The 19,108-nt window shown below is 36.6% G+C and overlaps 3 protein-coding genes across 3 annotated transcripts; 2 read left to right on the top strand and 1 right to left on the bottom strand.

Moving 5' to 3' along the window:
- Window positions 1-3,819: 3,819 nt before the first annotated feature.
- Window positions 3,820-7,739, top strand: LOC134660408 (zinc finger protein 260-like). Its single transcript, XM_063516146.1, has 3 exons — window positions 3,820-4,009; window positions 5,780-6,919; window positions 7,669-7,739. The coding sequence occupies exons 1-3, from the start codon at window positions 3,820-3,822 to the stop codon at window positions 7,737-7,739; spliced, it is 1,401 nt and encodes a 466-aa protein (XP_063372216.1).
- Window positions 7,740-7,747: 8 nt separating this feature from the next.
- On the bottom strand, window positions 7,748-10,496 carry LOC134660409 (zinc finger protein 813-like). The gene is made up of 4 exons (XM_063516147.1): window positions 10,280-10,496; window positions 9,134-9,690; window positions 8,638-8,678; window positions 7,748-7,838 (listed from the first exon to the last, which is right to left on the bottom strand). The coding sequence occupies exons 1-4, from the start codon at window positions 10,494-10,496 to the stop codon at window positions 7,748-7,750; spliced, it is 906 nt and encodes a 301-aa protein (XP_063372217.1).
- Window positions 10,497-13,005: 2,509 nt separating this feature from the next.
- LOC134660410 (uncharacterized) lies at window positions 13,006-14,445 on the top strand (the record flags this gene model as incomplete). Its single annotated transcript, XM_063516149.1, has 1 exon — window positions 13,006-14,445. A coding segment is annotated over one exon (1,413 nt), but the record flags the coding sequence as incomplete, so codon positions are not given.
- Between the last annotated feature and the right edge of the window lie 4,663 nt (window positions 14,446-19,108).

The following is a 19,108-nucleotide window of genomic DNA, read 5'->3' on the forward strand; positions in this document are numbered from 1 at the left end:
ATGCAACAACACCCCACACTATAGGGTTAAAACGATAAAAATAAAATCACATACATTTTGTTTCTTTCAAAGCGATTATTTTCGAAAACATTCACTTAATCAAATTTTTTTTTACTAAGACCCCTATTTATTTTAAAAGACCTATCTAACTATATCCCACATCGTAGGGTTGAAGTGAAAATAAAAACCTCACATACATTTTGTTTCGTTAGAAGCGATTATTTTCGAAAATGTTCACTTTATCAAAAAATGTTTTTTGAAGACTCTTATTCATTTTAAAAGACCTATCCAACGACATCCCACACATTAAGGTTGAAACGAAAAAAAATCGCCACACACATTTAGTTTCTTTCGAAGCGTTTATTTCCGAAAATTTTCACTTTATCAAAAAATGTCTATAGAAAACCCCCATCTATTTTAAAAGACCTATCCAACGACACCCCACATTATAGTCTTGAAATGATGAAAAAAATTTCACACACATTATGTATCTTTTAAAGCGATTATTTCCGAAAATATTCACTTTATCAAAAAATGATTTTCTGAAACCCCTATTAATTTTAAAAGACCTATCAAACGATATCCCACATCATATGGTTGAAACGAAAAAAATAATGCTCACCTACATTTTGTTTCGTTAGAACTTAGAAGCGATTATTTTCGAAAATGTTCACTTTATCAAAAAATGTGTGGGGTGTCGTTGGATAGGTCTTTCAAAATAAATAGGGGTCTGCAAACAACATTTTTTGATAAAGTGAATCATTTCGGAAATAATAATTTAGAAAGAACAAAAAACGGTTATTCCTTCTAACTTTTGAAAAATCGATCCAAAAAATATGAAAAAAATCATAAAAATAGTGTTTAAAAAACTCATCCAAACAAAATTAAACCAAACTTGATAAGTTAAGCCGTTTATGAGTTATCACTGAAAGTCTTCCCTTCTTATTTTATTTAAAAGCCTGGCAACCCTTATTTGTGACCGGATTTTCGCAGGCAACCCTATGCCACTGTATTCGCAATAAAATTACCATCATTTTGATTTTGATGTATAATTCAAGCGTCAGACAGATGAGTGCAATTATCGATAAAAACTCACCTGTTTAAACTAGGCAACCACATAATAGTGACCGGAAAAAGATAAGCAACCTAGTTGATTTATGTTGTACAAGTTGTATACTTTCCATTGGAACCTATTTCGTTTGTCAGACAGATCGGTGAAATTTGAAGAAAAAAATTTTTTTTCAAACATTAATTATAAATAGCCTTGACCATATTTCTTTAGGCAACCCTATTTATTTATGTTCAGGAACATATTTTCTTTCATAATATGTGAGTTTCATCCGTCAGACAGATCGGTGAAGGTCGACCATATATGCCGGATCTTAGACTAATAGGTATAGTTCCGCCGGCCAAATATCCGGCGGCCGGATACCGGATATTCGGCCAGTGTCCAGGCCGGATATCCGGTATCCGGCCAAACTACTATCCGTTGCATCTCTACTTTTTGGACATGATACAAACATACATAGATAAGGAAGTTTGTATGCAGGGGTGGTACCTTTTTCCTGCAGATGACTGTACCAGTCCATAGTTGAATTATTAATACAGAGCAAACAACAGACATATATTTTTGTAATCATGACAAATGAAGCACATTATTCTTCAAGTCAAGAAGTTAAGATTACTATTTCACAGAATTTCGCGAATAAAAAAAATGAAATGAAAACAAATGAAAAATGTGCAGGCCTGTTTGTGTATTTCCGGTTTGATTTTCTTTTGAGTAGGTATGTGATCTAAAAGCTGAGAGACAGTCTGCTAATTGTATGGAAACTGTGCAGTCAGCGTGCGGTGCACATATAAATTGCAGTCCGGTTGGAACACGTCTGTATCTGTACCAGCCCTAATTAAGAGTGGTAAGAAGTAACTTATCTTAATTTTCAATTATTTTACATTGGTATAAAAGGCAACCACTCGCTATAAACATAGGATGTAAAAGTTTAGAGATAACCGCCAATAATCAGAGTAAATTTAGAGAAGATTTTCACCACTTTACGCAATCCTTGTATGGAAGATCAAGAAGAATAAGGGCTGATTTACACGGCGCGCGAACTCGTATACGATTTTAGTTACATTGCGGAACATTGAGGTTACGTCTATTCAGCCGACCGATCAAATGAAGCAATGTAATAAAACTAACATGCGCGTTCTCGCACAGTCTAAATGAGCCCTAACTGGTGGTGGTTTCGGTTCTGGCTAAGCCAAAATCATTTTTCGGCCGAAGGTTCGGATTCGGTTGAAACTACTGTAAAAGCGAACCTTCTATTTTACACTAATACTTTTAACAACAGTAAGGCTAAGCGTATGCTGAGGCGCAGATGACGTCGCAAGAGCAGATTTTGTAAAGTATGGAGCGTCCTTGCGATGCAGCGTGCGCAGTTAAAGGACTCTCTATACTTTACAAAATCTACTCTGCGCTGCGTTGCGTGAACTGCGTCTCAATATACGCTTAGTCTTATTAATTAAAAAAAAACCGGCCAAGTGCGAGTTAGACTCGCGCACGGAGGGTTCCGCACCATCAACAAAAAATAGAGCAAAACAAGCAAAAAAACGGTCACCCATCCAAGTACTGACCCCGCCCGACGTTGCTTAACTTCGGTCAAAAATCACGTTTGTTGTATGGGAGCCCCACTTAAATCTTTATTTTATTCTGTTTTTAGTATTTGTTGTTATAGCGGCAACAGAAATACATCATCTGTGAAAATTTCAACTGTCTAGCTATCACGGTTCGTGAGATACAGCCTGGTGACAGACGGACGGACGGACGGACGGACGGACGGACGGACAGCGGAGTCTTAGTAATAGGGTCCCGTTTTTACCCTTTGGGTACGGAACCCTAAAAATTGGGATATGAGATAATCACGTATATACCTTGTGCCGCATGGGCTTTATCGGGAGGGAACATCAGCTCCGGGCCTAGCACGAGTTCGTCCTTCACCCGGTGGTCGGCGTACAGCTCAAGTCTCGCCACATCATCATCTGACTTTGGTTCCTCTTTGCAGTATACATCCTCAAATAACGCTTCATATTCATACTCTTCCTTCACATGCACCAGAGACATGTTTTTAGCTGCTAAAAGCTGGCACAACACAGAAAAATTAACACGCGTTTGTTTACAATACAATGCAAATCGGTTGAGTGGTGGAGTGCATTCGTGTTTGTGTTGTGCGAATGGCGCAAGTGTGCACTTTTGGCATTGACACTGACACTTAATAAATTTTCGTTTCACGCAGTTTCTGTAATGGGCTCTACAGTCATACGATTATTAAAATGGAATAAAAAAAATACAGGCTTATTTTTGTATATTTACACTTGAATTCAACTAGAAATGCCGATAAACACATTGACGTATATTTGACATTCTACCAACATTACTGAAAGGAAAAAGAGTGGAAAGCGGATAATAGATTGTTGAGGCAAGTAACGTAGCTGATGAAATGGGGGGAAAACGTTAAATTATATATAGATATAAATATAGTAAGACAATAAGTAAAGCTTAAAGTTTTAGATTATGTATTTCGTTTATCGACGATGTCCATGGAGCCCATTACAGAAACTGCGTGAAACGAAAATATATTATGTCACTGTCAATTACACATTGTTGCGATGTTGCGTTTTGCAATGTTGTATTGTTTATACCAAACTCGTGTTAATTATTCCTATGTTTTCTCTGTCTTTGCCGGTGTTGCGTTATCAGCAAATGTTTATTGAGTTACCAGTAACCCGTATCCACTTATTGAGAGAAATACGAGTAGGTACAACATGTCTCTAGTGCATGTTAAGGATGAGTATGAATATGAAGAGTTATTTGAGGATGTATACTGCAAAGAGGAACCAAAATCAGACGATGATGTGGCGCGACTTGAGCTGTACGCCGACCACCGGGTGAAGGACGAGCTCGTGCTCGGCCCAGAGTTGATGTACCCTCCCGATAAAGCCCATGCGGCACAAGGTAATAATAATAATAAGCCTTTCCATCTCTGTCAGATGTTTTAAGCAGCATCCTGGTGATGACACTTGCGTTCGTGGCTGTATAGTACTATGCGAGAGAGGATCCCGCGTTCACACGCGGCAGGTGTATGCTCCTCCAGGTGGTCTAGCATAAGTTGCGTTCGTTGCGAGAACGCAACTCATGCTAGACCGTCAGGTGGGCGGAGGTTTGAGGCCTTGCCTTGTCGATAAACCAGGCATTGTCGTGCTTGGATCGACCATCATACACACACCACACGACGCTACACGGTTTGGTCTTCGGCCATTTTCTGCCGTTGGGTGCATGGGATGTTACAGGTAACCATATCGCGTAATCTTTAAAGCGCAGCATTGGCCGCCCGACCCGACCGGCACAAGGTATATTATATTGTATGGTTAGGGCTGCCATCTCTTAATTCGCCGAACCTGGACAAGGCCTTAAAAAATCCGGACATTTGGCGTAAATCACATTTCATCCCTGTACGTGTATGAAAATAATATTATTAACAATTTCCCTGGACACTTTTGAAAACCCCCCCGGGCGGCCTCCAAACTAGGACAAATCCGGGGAAACCCGGACAGATGGCAGCCCTATGTATGGTTCTTATTGTTATGGCCTTGGCCAAAAGCATTAGTGTCCGCTGTACTTTTACCAAGTGCTGCTCTTTACAAGTAATCCCAATAAGTTTATATCCTCATTGTCAGGATCCTCCTCCTCCTCTAGTTTCTTTGACTTGGTTTATAGAGCAGGGAACGGAACCGGTTTTTTGCAAAAACATCGAAATAACCATATTTTTGGAATTATTTTATACTCGAAATGTAGGACTCAGTTGTGTGTTTAGGTAACGACTTCGTATTATTAGATTGCCCAATTAGAAATGAAGTAATTAGCAAAGAACGAAAAAATACCGTTTCCGTTCCCATACAACAAATACCGGTATCCGATCCCTGTTATAGAGTCTATCTAAGGCTATGCACAATTACCAAGCACTAGGGTATTCCTATAGCCAAAGACATATGTAACTCCGTATAAGAGAATAAAGTCTAAGGAAAAAACGTGCCTCGGAAATCAAGAAAAAGTCAATCTCGGATAGATCTCGCACACACACCTTTGGCCTATGCTCGGTTAGATGGCGTTGACGACACCGTTTGATATTTAACAATTTTAACACATAGGTATCAGTGAAAGAACATAGGTCAAAATAGTAGTATAGATATGTAGTTTTATACATTTTCATTTTGAGATTTAATTGTGTGTCGATAGATGGCAGTAAATTTACGGTGACTACAAAATTTACTATGACAGGACCCTCTATATATCTATTCTCTTTGCTATAGCAGTGCTGCCATGTTAGTGCATAGTTAATTTAAGATCCAGCTAGTTGTTTTAAAATGAGAGGAATCTTCCATTAAGCTTTTGTATGTGTTGTCACTATATGTCCCCTACAAATACTTTACATATGGTTAAATACCCAGAAATAAATGGCTTTTTATTTATTTTATATTATATACGTCCCCAAAAATTTGGATTGTACGGGAGACCCCACTCTTATATTGGAAAATAGGGCACAAAATCAACAAACAATATCTTATTAACTTTAATATACAATTTAGGATCGGTTTTTAGGTACATTTTAAAACATAAAATTTTTATTTAATCTTTAACTTTTATTTTAATCACATATTTTTCAAGCGTGTGTGTGTATTTGCTTAGGTACGTGATTTAATGTCTATTTTCATTGTCTCATTTCAGTTGCCCTAGCACTGGAAGGAAGTAGGGAATTGTCCCCAGAAAAACCTTGCAAACAAGAGCCAAGTCAGGTTTCAATGTGTCTCAAACAATTTGAACTACAAGACTGTGTTGTGCGACTCGAACGCATACCCCTCTCATCCCTCGATAATATCAACATACCTGAATATGCAAAAGACTCAAGACAAAGACTTTCTATCGCTAACGATGATAATAAATCAAAAAAGTTCACAAATGACATTAATAAGGAAGTGAATAAGACCAAAATCTACATTTGCGATACATGCAACAAAATGTTCACGAGACGAAAGCCATTTCTCCATCATTTGCGTATACATAACAAACCTTACGCTTGTGATATATGTAAAAGAAAGTTTACACTGCAAAAGTATTTAAGAATGCATGAATTAGTACACACACAACGGCATTTTTTTTGCAAAGTTTGTAATAAGAAGTTTACAACACAGAGAAATTTAAAAAATCACGAATTTGTTATACACGAAGCGGAGCATTTGTCGTGTGATGTATGTAGCAGGGAGTTTACATGGAAAGCTAGTTTGATCAGACATAGACTAATACATAGCGGAGAGAAACCGTATCACTGCGAAATATGTAACATGCATTTCAGATACAAGGACGCATTAGCTATTCATATTCGACAACACAATGGTGAGATGCTATACTCCTGCGAAATATGCGAAAAGAAGTTTTTATCTCACTCCAATTTATACAGACATAAGCTGATACACACTAAAAAGTATGGTTATGCATGTGACAAATGTGGCAAAAAGTTTTTGTATGCTGCGTCCTTACGCAATCATGAAAATATTCACAACAGAGAAGAAACATTCCAATATTTCCAATGTGATATCTGTGAGCAAAAGTGTACCACTAAGAAAGGTTTAATCAAACATTTGTCAACGCATTTGAAGGACCGACCTCGACCTTTTTTTTGCAATAAATGTAGCAAAAAGTTTCTTCATAAAAGAACCTTAACTCTGCATGAACTTACTCACACTAACGAAAAGCCGTTCGCGTGCGATATTTGTGAAAAGGCATTCAAATGCAAAGATTATTTGTTACGCCATCATTCCGAAATGCATAGTGGAAAGAAACCACTAAAAAGCAGAAAAATGGAAGAAGGTGAACCTAAAAAGCCTCGCAGCTGCGAAATATGTGGAAACCAGTTTAGAATCAAATCACATTTAACAATACATCAGCTGATCCATACTGGAGAGAAACCACATAGTTGTGAAATATGTAAAAAATCCTTCAGACACAAATCAACGTTAGCCTGTCATATGAGAACACACACTGGTGAGAAACCGTACAAATGCGCAGTGTGTAAAAAACGATTCGCCACAAGTAGCTATTGTGCCAAGCATAAGCGTCAAGTACATAAGTAACGTAATGATCATGATTGCAATGTCACTCAATATTTTTTATCTAAACACACATTATAATACCTCTATGATGGATCCAAAAACCGCAAACCCGAAGCAAACTTTGGACATTTTTGGGTTGCAACAATTATTATAGTTTAGAAAATATTTAAAAAATCTGGAAATAACATGTTTTGCGTTGATCTGTCCGAGCTGTTTTAGGGTAAGGGAACATACTAGTACTACCTTAAATTGATAACTAATATAATTAGTTGTGAAAACCTTATTAAATAAAAATACATTTTTATTTTCTACAATTTATTGTGTCATTTACTAGTAGATTAAGTTAGCACCCAATCCTACAACTACATACAAACATGTAAAAAAAAATGATTTCTTGGTACACAGTAAACACATGCAGGGGAGCATATAATGTAACATTATATATTTAACAAAACATATAATCATGGAATAATGTAACATTGGTTAAAAATTCTGAATGATTTTCAGTTCAGGTGCCTCCATTAGGTAGGTACTTTTTCACTGACACGGGAAGAGAAGATTTACTTCCCAACCAATAGCATTAGTTTTACACCACGTCTCTTCTCCGCTCCGTGGTATCTTCGCCTCTGGAACCGACCGCGAAAGGCAGGACAATAGTGCTTTTCACATTGACATATCTAAGGACAGGTTTTAAGGGCACTAAGAAAGGTGTAACTCACGAATTCGAGCCAATCGTGCAGTCTAACGCAATTAGTTGCGACCAATGGTGCGCGTAATGCGAACTCATCAACCAATCGCGTTGTGGCGTTAGACTGCACGATTGGCACGAATTCGTGCGCGTGACACCACTATACTGGCCCTATTCTTATTGCCCGTTAGGCCCGTCATATATGTGAATGGATTTTCATCGATTCACTACATTCAAGTAGGGTCTTTGGCAATATATGGGATGGGATACTTTGCACTTTTATTTTAGGCAACGTCATTAACATGATTCTTTCATGCGTCAAACTAACACCCTCAGTCAACCTCTTACCACCAGTAGGCCTGGCACAGGAGCTGCGTGACAGTATCTCACCTGCAATATTAATAGTATACCATCTAATGAATATACATACACAGTTAGAAATAGACGGGTAGTCTATCTCGCGGGCGAGATACTGTTAGGCCTACAGCTGAGCCACATGCCTTACACACTGACACGTGGACAAAGTTTTTGCCTGTACCATGATTGTTATCTCTTTATTAAATTTCAAAACGTAACGTCGTCGTGTCTTTTATTTATGTACATGTATGTAAGCGTATTAATTGCATATTATACTTGTCAATAGTTATCAGCCGCTGCGCATACACAAAAGTTGAAACTGACTTGCAAAAATAAAGTTAGTTATTAATGTGCATCTCGCTTATGCTTGTTATAATTACCACTTGTTGTGAACCGTTGAGCACACACTGCGCATTTATATGGCTTCTCACCTGTGTGTGTTCTCATATGACACGTTAACGTTGATTTGTGTCTGAAGGATGTTGTGCATATTTCACAACGAAAAGATTTCTCGCCACTGTGAATCCGCTGATGTCTTGTTAAATGTGATTTGATTCTAAACTTGTCCCCACATATTTCGCAGCTGTGAAGCTTTGGATTTTCAGAAGAATGCGTTCTTAAGTGATACACTAGATTTTCCTTGTATCTGAAATCCTTTTCACATATTTCGCAAGCAAAAGGCTTCTCTCCTGTGTGAATCCGTTTGTGCTTGATTAGATTATCTCTACGGATGAACTTCTTTTTACATAAATCACACGAAAAACGTCGCTCCTTCATATTAGCTGTATGAGTAAGTTTGTGCTTCTTTAAATTGTTTGAAGCACTGAACTTTCTTCCACATAATTCACAGGGGAATGGTTTTTCTCCAGTATGAGACCTTTTATGAGCAAGTAAAGGTGCCTCACAAGGAAACTGTTTGTTACATACATCACATGAGAACTTTTTTTCTCGTGAACCATTATGTACATCCAGGGAATATGTGCTTGAAAACTTCTTGTTACATATTTGGCAAGTTGTTTCTTCCAAATGTTTCCGAATGTGTTTGATCAATGCTGATCTCGATGCAAATTGTTCATTACAATTACTGCAAGTTTTGCTTTTCTTTTCAACAATATGTAACAATGAATGCCTTCGTAAATGCGTTTCGTCCGCAAATGTCAAATTACATACTTCGCACTTATGAGGTTTGGAGTGTAGTCGCAAATGTTGGGTTAATAACCTTTTAACTGAGAAATCTTCTCCACAAGTCTTGCAATTATAAGTTTTACTAATTGTAGGTTTGTTTTGGTTGCATTTTAATCTTGATTTACTGTCTTGTTTTGAATTAGCTTGCTTGTGTCTGGCGAGCTTAATTTTTGAGGTTGGGATTCGCTCAAGTCTTATGAAACAGTCTTGCAGCTGTGGTTCTGATTGCATCTGGTTGCATTGAGACTCCAAGCCTGGCTCCTGCTTGCAAGTTTTCAACAGAGACAGGTCACGGACATCTGAAAAATTAACAGTAAATGTTATATTATATATAACCCATCATGCCTATAAGATTTTAGGGAATGAGTTGTTTAGAAATGTACGTAAATTGTGTCTGACTAATCAAACGCATCCCTGGAAACAATAACGGATCAGTTGGAAACAAATTTCGACATCCGAACTGCAAAAAATTATCACACAAAAGTACTCATTTGTAGCAAAAACTGAGGGTGATCTTAAACTTTAAACCGGTAATTTTTTGGCTTTGCATTTTGACCTGTTAAATTTAGGGAATTGCCTAAGAAGTGGTCAACCTTTAGCTGCTTATGTAGGTAACTAAAACTTTTTCGAACGGGTTATTGGAATATTATAGATGTACCGAAAATGGCAAGATTTCAACCAAATATTAGTATTTGGAAAACTCCATATTCGGCCAATCTCTAATTTACATCGACATAGACCATTTTTATTCAACATCACATGAAATAGCAGAGTTAACAGATAATGTAACACATTTTTTACAGATAAACCTTCAATTTAGGCTTAAAAACTAAGAAATTGAGTTGTACATCTAAGGGAGAAATACACATTTTTCATTTTTGGACTTACTTTGGGCTGCGTAGGCACTGTCAGACCGTTGAAACAACTCCGGACCGAGCACAAGCTCATTTTTCACCAGGTGCTCGGCATATAATTCGACGAACGCTCTCGCACTCTCGTCTTCGAGCGACTCCTTTTTGCAGTCCATAAGTATTTGGGCGTCCCAATCTGGCTCCTTCTTAACACTTATTTCCTCTTTCTTTACTCTGATTTCTTCGAGCGACATGTTAATTAGCTTTAGTTTACATCCACAGCAAATTGGCCATCAAATAAATCACCATGCGAGCAATGTTCGTTATCATTAAACGAATTTAGTTGAAATTTGACCGGGAGGTGCGCAGACGCCTGACATTGACAAGTGACAGTTGATATTTTTTCGTTTCACGCTGTTTCTTAACTGATCTAAATTGTTAAAAATGAAATAGAAAAGAATATTTGTTAAGCCCCTTGACAATCAACGTAACGTAACGCCGTCTAGGAAACCGCGCCATCTTGTTTACATAGACAACGTTCTAGTGACGTCATTCAACGCTATATAGCGGCCGTCATATTATGGCACCGTTTTCGGAGGAATCCAAAGCTTTACGCAAAGTTTTGCGTAATATTCAGTATGTGTGTGAAAAATCGCATGCGATTTGTTGCACGGTCTATAGAGGCCTGTCGGCGCAAAGGGTTATAGTGCCACCACGGAAAGCTATACTTGGTCAAGCAAATCTTCTCAGTAAAAAATAGCGCGAAATTAAAATTTTCTACGGAACGATATCCCTTCGCGCCTACATTTTTCAAATTTGCCGCCTTTTTCTACTGACAAGATCTGCTTGACCAAGCATGAACCTATAATTGACCAAGTATAATAATATTCTTATTCTTTCGAAGGTTATATAACTATTGTTTACGTTCTCGCACTTACATATACTCTGTCAAGCAATTTGCGTCAGAAGAAAAGAGCGGCAAATTCAAGAAGTGTATTGGCGATACTGACAAACATGTTTGACCGGCTATAGAAATAAAATATATACATTAAATTAGCAATAAAACCTACTTTATTGAAACTAAACCGAATGAAGTTATAAAAATCTAAAACAAACAGGACAATAAAAGGTGATGAAATGTTTTTGAAAACTCAATATGTCAAAGACTAGTCGAGGTAAGAATAAGTGTTATAATATCAACTATAATTCTCTTTTATTAAGAATTTATACAGTATTAGCTTTTTCCCGCGACTTCGTCTGCGTCGAGTTAGTAATTTGGGTAGATTATTTTTACCCAATCTGCTTTTTAACGATTCCCCATACAAACTTCCACCCCCCTTTTCACCCCCTTAAAGATAAAGGAGATTTTTGGGATAAAAACTACCCTATGTACTCAAACTATCTCCATACAAAATTTCAACTAAATCGGTTCAGCGGTTATTGCTTGCCCATACAAATTTCCAACCCCCTTTTCACCCCCTTGAGGGGTGAGTTCTGGGATAAAAAGTATCCTATGTCCTTTCCCGGAACTCAAAGTATCTCTATGCCAAATTTCAACTAAATCGGTTCAACGGTTTAAGCGTGAAGAGGTAACAGACAGACAGACAGACAGACAGACAGACAGACAGACAGACAGACATTAATTATATGGATTTATATACAGTAGGTTAGGGTAGGGTATTTATCCTCTGGCGCCCCACGGTCCTAATACTAGTACAAATGACTTCCAATGAATTTTAAATTATTATTAAGCAGAACGAGTCGCTTTTAAATATTGTCTTCGGTTAAGAGTCGCTTTTGTTTTGTTTCGTTAGATTTTAAAAGGAAACAATTTTAATTCTCTTCTTTAATATCATTGATTCAAAGACTACCATTTATTTTTTTCTTTTATGGTGGGCTGCTAGTGGTCATTAGGCTATCGGAGATCTTAAATCGTTGAGGTAACTGTCCTAAAAGAAAACTTTCCATTGATTTCCTTAACACACTGGTTCTTATTTCATTTATTTATAAAAAGATGCTCTACAGTTGATTGTGAAATAAGGGATTATTATTTGCCATTTTAAAATAATTTCTGACGGAACTGCAATGGATTTCAGAATAGAATAGAATAACTATTGCTCACATGTTGAGTACCTACTTAAAATATAGTGCTTAATTACTTATTACGAACTTTATAATGATGAATGGATTATATACGTAGGCACAAAGAAAAAGTCTCTATCGAATAAAATCATTTCATGTTTCACGACGAATTTTGGTAGGTACCTACAACGGAATTTTATATTTTTCGTGAACAACTGAAATAGTATTTTATGCAACCGTTGTTTAAGAGAGGTCAAAAAAGGCGAGTGGCGTGAGTAACAATTTGAGGCGAAGCCGAAAATTGTTAATAAAGACGCCACGAGACAAATTAAATAAAAGTACGAAGAAGTAGAAAAATTCTATTGCGATAGCGCGAGTCAAATTAATGATTGAATGTTCAAGTATGTTCTTGTTTCAGCTCTAATTTTAACTACCATTTTGGCAGCGTCTCTCATCGCAACTCAATCAAAGCAGACATACGATAACGTCCCTGATGTTCTAAAAAAAGTACTTGTAAAATACGAGGGTATTCATAATAATTCTAATAAATATGATAAAATCAAAGACCTCCGAAGGTCTTCGTCTAAGGACCCAGACATTGACGAAGCAATACGTAACAAAATAACCGAATTGAAGCCTTTACTTGACGATGAAAACATATATGATAGCGAAGGAAAAGTAGATGATGTAGAATTAGAAGATAGTCGCGAAACGGGAGAGTTATTCATAGAAGTTTTAAATGAAAACAAAACAGGACAGTTGGATGCCCCAAACCAGAAATATAAGAAACTGAGGAACGAAATAGAAAAGCATTTAAATGTTGAACCTATATCGGAAGAAACTAAACGTATTGTGATTGAAGCTTTAGATCAGATTGAGACTGAATTGAAAAAGAATGATTGCGATTTGAAGAAGGCAGAAGGAAATTTCATGCGCAGAGGGAATTTACGTGGAAGCAAGCCTTCGATAGTTATTCCCAAGAATATGGCACAGACGGAAATAATTATGAAACGTATAAAAGAAAAATGGGATAAAGTAGTAAGTCAATACTTGATGCCCGCTGACTCAGTCACTCATAATGATACCATTCGAAAAGTAGCATTTGTGTTCCTTACACAACTAAGGCAGTTTATTTTTGATGTTCATGACGATTATAGAAAACTACAAAACAAGTATGAGATTAAATGTGATACGTCTAAAAAAATAAAACCACAATCACCAATTTTTAAACAAACTAAAAAACTTGATAATGATGATACGTGCAGTGACCTTATTATATGTTCAGCAGAACTATTAGATTTCTTAGCTGATTTCTATAATCAATTAAACGAAACATATACTGAAGTGTTCAAAAACTACATTGAGATGTATGAAAGAGAGGTTGAAGCAGGTAAAGATGAGAAAGAATCTTTTAAAAATGTCTTAGAACTTATTTTAGATAACGCTCGAGATAAGATAAAGAAAATGTTTTCAAAAGAATTAGGAAAACTAAACGAAATTTTGAATAACCGTTCTAAACGAACTGATGGTCTTAAAAACATAATTGATAGAACCATAGATAATAGTAAAGAGTTAATTTACGCTTCGCTATCTATGAAACTGAAGAAATTTAAACCAAAATTACGTTTAACTATTAAACAAGACATAGACGTTTCAATCGGTATAGAGTTGGGAAATCTACAAAAAGTATTTAAGGATAAAATGTGTGTAGTATTTAAAACTTGTAACGGTGAAATTGCCTTGCGGAAAAGTAGCACAGGTAACACAGGTCACTATAATCATATGGATCCAAATAGCATTAAAATAAGATTAAGACTAGGACCTATTATACCATACCAGAGAATTAATAATGATTATAGAAGAAAAGAATTGAAAGGACACACAAAAAACACCCCGGAATTGAATGACAAAGTAAGTGCAGGACCAAAAAATTTAAAACCTTTTAATGTCAGTGAATATACGCATACAGTAAATGTTACAAGGACGACATATGCACAGTTTACTGAGAAAGCTACAACAATAAACATGGAAAATTCATCGCAAGCGATAGAAAATGTAACAGAGAGTGAAGACTCCCTAATTATATATTTTTAGTACAAAATATAATTGTGATACTTAAAAGTGAATTCTTATTGTTTTTTCTAAAAGTGAACCGTAGTTCAGTTGATTAGAACAATCCGACCGATGTTCCGGAAGCTCGCGAGCATATTTATTATCATAAAGTTATGCTTTATACACCGTGTACCTGAACAGCCTCTCAGACTGTAAATTAACTATAGATTCAATTGGAGTAAGATTAAGGTTGACGGATAACCAACTAAGTACCAATATCTTTACTTTAAAGTTTCACGCTTTAAATGAATGACATAGATATTGCTCGAGTGGGTAAAATCACGATATCGGATCGGACAATGCGAAAAGAAAACGCTCTAACGCGACCAAAAGCGCTGCTGAATTACACTGTAAGTAACTATTATCGAGTGAAACACCTATTACCAATTTTAATAATTCGTGGCGAAAAATAGCGTGGTTTGAAACTCAAAGTGTTTTTCAATAAAAATATACGTCCAGTTTGTTAACATTTTTTCTAATGCTAAAAAAACGAACTATGTATAAGTAGATTCTGTTCGAAAAGAGAAGAGTTGTGGATTGTATGGGGCCCCATACATTCCACGACTCTTCTCTTTCCGCATAGACTCTACTTAAGTATATGATTCAACCTAACCGACAGATGTAACTTCGATACTATAGTTTTTTTTCTTTCTATTTGATCTTATTATTAATTATTCTTTCTAAAAGTGTCAAATCGGAGCCGGACTCACTTGACATACCTAAAAGAGAAGAAAAAGGTCATATTCACTTTAAAATTACAGTAAAGTTACAGTCTTTTAACTTAACATGGCTAAACATACAATATAATTTTTATATCACATATTTCCAATATCCTTCGTTCAAAATTCCGCTTTATAATACAGTAATTAAGGTGTAAATTAGAACTGTGTTGAAAGGAATTAGGCCGTTTAAAGGACATCGGGTTTTTTCAAGAGCCCCAGCGGGATTCGAACCCGTACCGGCCGTCAGTGCTGATTAATGATGAATGACACATCGGGATTCCTATCGCTTTCAGTAGAGTTCCGTAGGTAGGTACTTACCTCGTTTTATATAAGTAAAAAAAAGGGTTAGGTACCTACTATCACAACTTCGAAACATTTTTAATCCGACGTTTCATTTGCCAACTTTTCATGTGAACGAACGTGTTTTTTTCAAAAACCGTCAGGTTTAGAGTCACAAATCTAACTCTACCTAACCCAATGGTTTCTACAGGATGCCATTTTCAAATTATGATCATAAAAACTAAAAGTAACTTTGGCGACTTAACAATTTTTTTCTGCGTCTACTAAATGTTTACGAGGAGAATTTGTGCGGAAAGAGAGAAGTTCTCATTCCGAACAAATTCTATAAGTTTATAGTTGAAATAGATCATTCATATCTTTATAAAGAACCCTAAAAGCCACGAAACGCTACCAATCTATCACACGTGTCATTTATGTCGATTAGTCACGACTCACATCGGCTGACGATTCCAAAATCGCAGGTGCAAACCGAATTATAGCCATTCAGTAAAGTTGAATAAGTTCGGGTGTGAAAAGATTTTTGGCTGTGTCATTCTTGATTCTATGGGTGGGATACTTCCTAGTTATCCAATTATCAGTCACATATATCCACCACTTATCTAGAAAGATGCTTACGGTTTAGCGCCACCACACACTAGCGTCTCCTGAGCGTCGCCGTCTAGTCAACTCTATGGCTAGAATAAAACTATCAAATGGCTGCTGCGATCAATGACTTGGCTGGTAGTTCTTCAGCCAACTTATTAGCTGGCTAATTGAACCAGTTGGCCACGTCATATATATTGCTAATATACAGGGTGTCTCTGGATTCTACTCGCTAAACTGAGCTACTTTTATTATGCACCAACCCCGAAATCCCGAAAAATTTTTTTATTATTCATACATTTTGGCTGATCAAGTGATCACATGTCGACGTTTTCTATGGAAAAGCAAAAAAAAAAATCTCCGATTTTAGGGTTGGTCCCATAGTAAAATTAGCTCAGTTTAGCGAGTAAAATCAAGCCCTGGATTTAAAGCCCCATGGTCAGAGACACCATGTATAGGTACACACACATTTAAAACTATCCAAAACACATGTCGGCGCTCCGTTCTACGAAATTATTCAATCCAGCCAATGTTCCCAGACAATCATCCCTCAAATTAAAACATTTTAAATTAAATTTCCCCATTTAATTCTGTTCGTCGAAGCACGAAGCAAAAACGGCCGCCGAAAGCTGCTCGGCCAATCAAGGCGGCCGGCGGCAAAAAGCTAGTAATTAAAAATTCGAAATACAAAATGGCGGACTGTGTCACTACAATTTGTTCGACAGGGGCACAGTTTTGGTGCTTATTTGGGAATGTAGCCGTGTGTGTTGGCATTTGGTGCGGAGCAGTTTTGTACGGTTCTACTTTGGAATGAAATGGACCAAGTCCGTCGGATCTGAGCTAACTTTGTACCGATTTAAATGGAGCAAAATGAAAAGTGTCATTATAATACGTCATATTTTCATAGAAATTTAGAAATGATGACATAGCCTTAATTTGTCATTGCAAATGCCATGCAAAGTTAGATTGGTCTGACTTTATAAAATTGTTTAATTGTTTCTGGTAGATGGTTATCGTTTGTTATAATATAAGATTTTAATTAATTTCCAATATCTATTCATATTATGTATGTGATGATTTTAAATAAATAAAAGATATTTTTCATTTAAATCATCACGTAATAATTAATTCTACCGGCCAATATAAACAACTCACAATTTGCATCAACTTTGCCACTTGTGGATAAAATGCAAGTTACTCATCAGTTTTCGAAAAATAAAGAGTCTTAACGAGCTCGTGTGGTAAAAAAATGATTACATTGATAACATAACATAAACTACTAAAATTATAATCCTCCATTTTAGCTGTTCCAGATTACAATTGTAAATACTAAATTCAAACGCCTACATTGTCTCGGCCGGCAATTTTGTATCCAGTATCATTAGACACCGGGGTGTTATTGACAATAACATACATTTGTAAGACGATCCCCTACTTCCGTGGCTTTGTATGGGCAGTATTTGTATTATTGATTGATAAAAAAACTTCATAATTACATAGAAGTTTGATGTTTATGATTAATAATACTTCCACACTCTGTGCTATCAACTTTAGTTACATCTATGGTATGATACAAATAATTTATTTCTCTAAGAACCTTTTTCATTAATCCCTCGAGGTAAACCTTGACATAAAATATATTTTAGTGTCCAATGTAATTTAGGTCTTTTTTTCCATATGTACGATGTTGTGGCATTAAATAATTAATATCTGGGAGACCGAGCTTTGCTCGAAAAACATAAAAACTCAAAAATGCGCGTTTTCCCAGAGATAAGATCTAGCTAGATCGATTTTTCGCCCCAGAAAACCCCCATATAGCAAATTTCATCGAAATCATTAGAGCCGTTTCCGAGATCCCCGGAATATTTATACATATAAATAAATAAATAAGCAATAATTGCTCGTTTAAAAGTATAAGATATTTCCATTCTTTATTTCAAATTGGCATATATATCTCACAAGTCGGCACATGGCTGTAGAAAACGAGTTGAATTTGCCTCCTGTCGTGAATCTGTGTTCCTGCCACTTAGCCCGCGGGCCGCGGCAAAAACTTGCATTATTTAGTGGACACGGGACATTTCAGCCTTGAACGATGGCCGTTAGGAGAATCTTTTGGACATGATAAACATGCCAATTCGAACGTCAGATCAGTACGGCTACCACCAGTTAAACATTGACATATTCGCGTGTGTGCAACTTACGTTGCAAGCGAGATTTAGGAATAGAAAGTACCATTTTTATAAGAAAATATACCAATTTGTCAGTCAGTAAGAACCAGGAAAACTATACTCCTCCTTTTCTTTTGGGTGCTAGTACTAGTGTAAGACAAAGATAGTATGATTCTCTTCGTCTATGTTTGAAATGAGACTGTTCTTTGACAAACTATATGTAGGTATGGAGAAATGCGAGCGCGAAACGTCTTTGTTTCAGGTCGGGCAAAAATGATGCCAGCTGTTCTTTTCTACGGGTTGCATTTCTAAACCGATTCTCGTGAAAATTTGTAAATAGATTCGACAATTATAAAGATTAATTGTCGATAATTTATTTTGGAAAATTTCTAAATGACGGATTGATGCAAAAGGTGTTTCATCTGTAATAAGGGCTTTTTTATCAGAATTTATATTGAAATTTCAGATGGAAACATCCTTATTGCCCTTGAAACATTAAGGACCCTTGTGTGATGCTAGGTGTTATAGGTAAATAACGTAATTCATGTCCCTTCCCATGGGAACTACTATGTCGGCAGTGAATGATGAAGACATACATCATCCGACTCAAAAACTGACAAAGGCTAGAGGGGGACAAAAAATCCGCCGTTTCCGTCGACTACAATGGTTCTCGGTCTGTGGTGGGGTCTGGGGCGCACAGGGGACCATGGGAAGAGAAATTGCTATATGCACATTTGCTAGAATAAAGTGAGGCAATGTCATCATACATTTTACCTACAATGACACTCGCATGCATGCACCCCCTCCATGCACGCTACCGGACGCCCTAAATCTACAGCAGATATAACTGATCCCCCTTGCATAGAAATTTGTTTGAAGAGGGGGTCAACTATCTCTGCA

This window comes from Cydia amplana, chromosome 27 (assembly GCF_948474715.1).
Source record: "Cydia amplana chromosome 27, ilCydAmpl1.1, whole genome shotgun sequence".
Lineage (NCBI taxonomy): Eukaryota > Metazoa > Arthropoda > Insecta > Lepidoptera > Tortricidae > Cydia > Cydia amplana.

What these genes read in the sequence shown, in the direction of transcription:
- LOC134660409 (XM_063516147.1), bottom strand. Translation starts at nt 10,496, where the DNA reads ATGTCGCTCGAAGAAATCAGAGTAAAGAAAGAGGAAATAAGTGTTAAG. An exon ending in AAAAAAAGTTCTCATGTGAT is followed by an intron (nt 8,679 to 9,133) that starts GTATGTAACAAA and finishes AACATCCTTCAG; the next exon opens with ACACAAATCAACGTTAACGT. An exon ending in TCATATGAGAACACACACAG is followed by an intron (nt 7,839 to 8,637) that starts GTGAGAAGCCAT and finishes ACCTGTCCTTAG; the next exon opens with ATATGTCAATGTGAAAAGCA.
- LOC134660408 (XM_063516146.1), top strand. Translation starts at nt 3,820, where the DNA reads ATGTCTCTAGTGCATGTTAAGGATGAGTATGAATATGAAGAGTTATTT. An exon ending in TAAAGCCCATGCGGCACAAG is followed by an intron (nt 4,010 to 5,779) that starts GTAATAATAATA and finishes GTCTCATTTCAG; the next exon opens with TTGCCCTAGCACTGGAAGGA. An exon ending in AAGCAGAAAAATGGAAGAAG is followed by an intron (nt 6,920 to 7,668) that starts GTGAACCTAAAA and finishes AATGATTTTCAG; the next exon opens with TTCAGGTGCCTCCATTAGGT.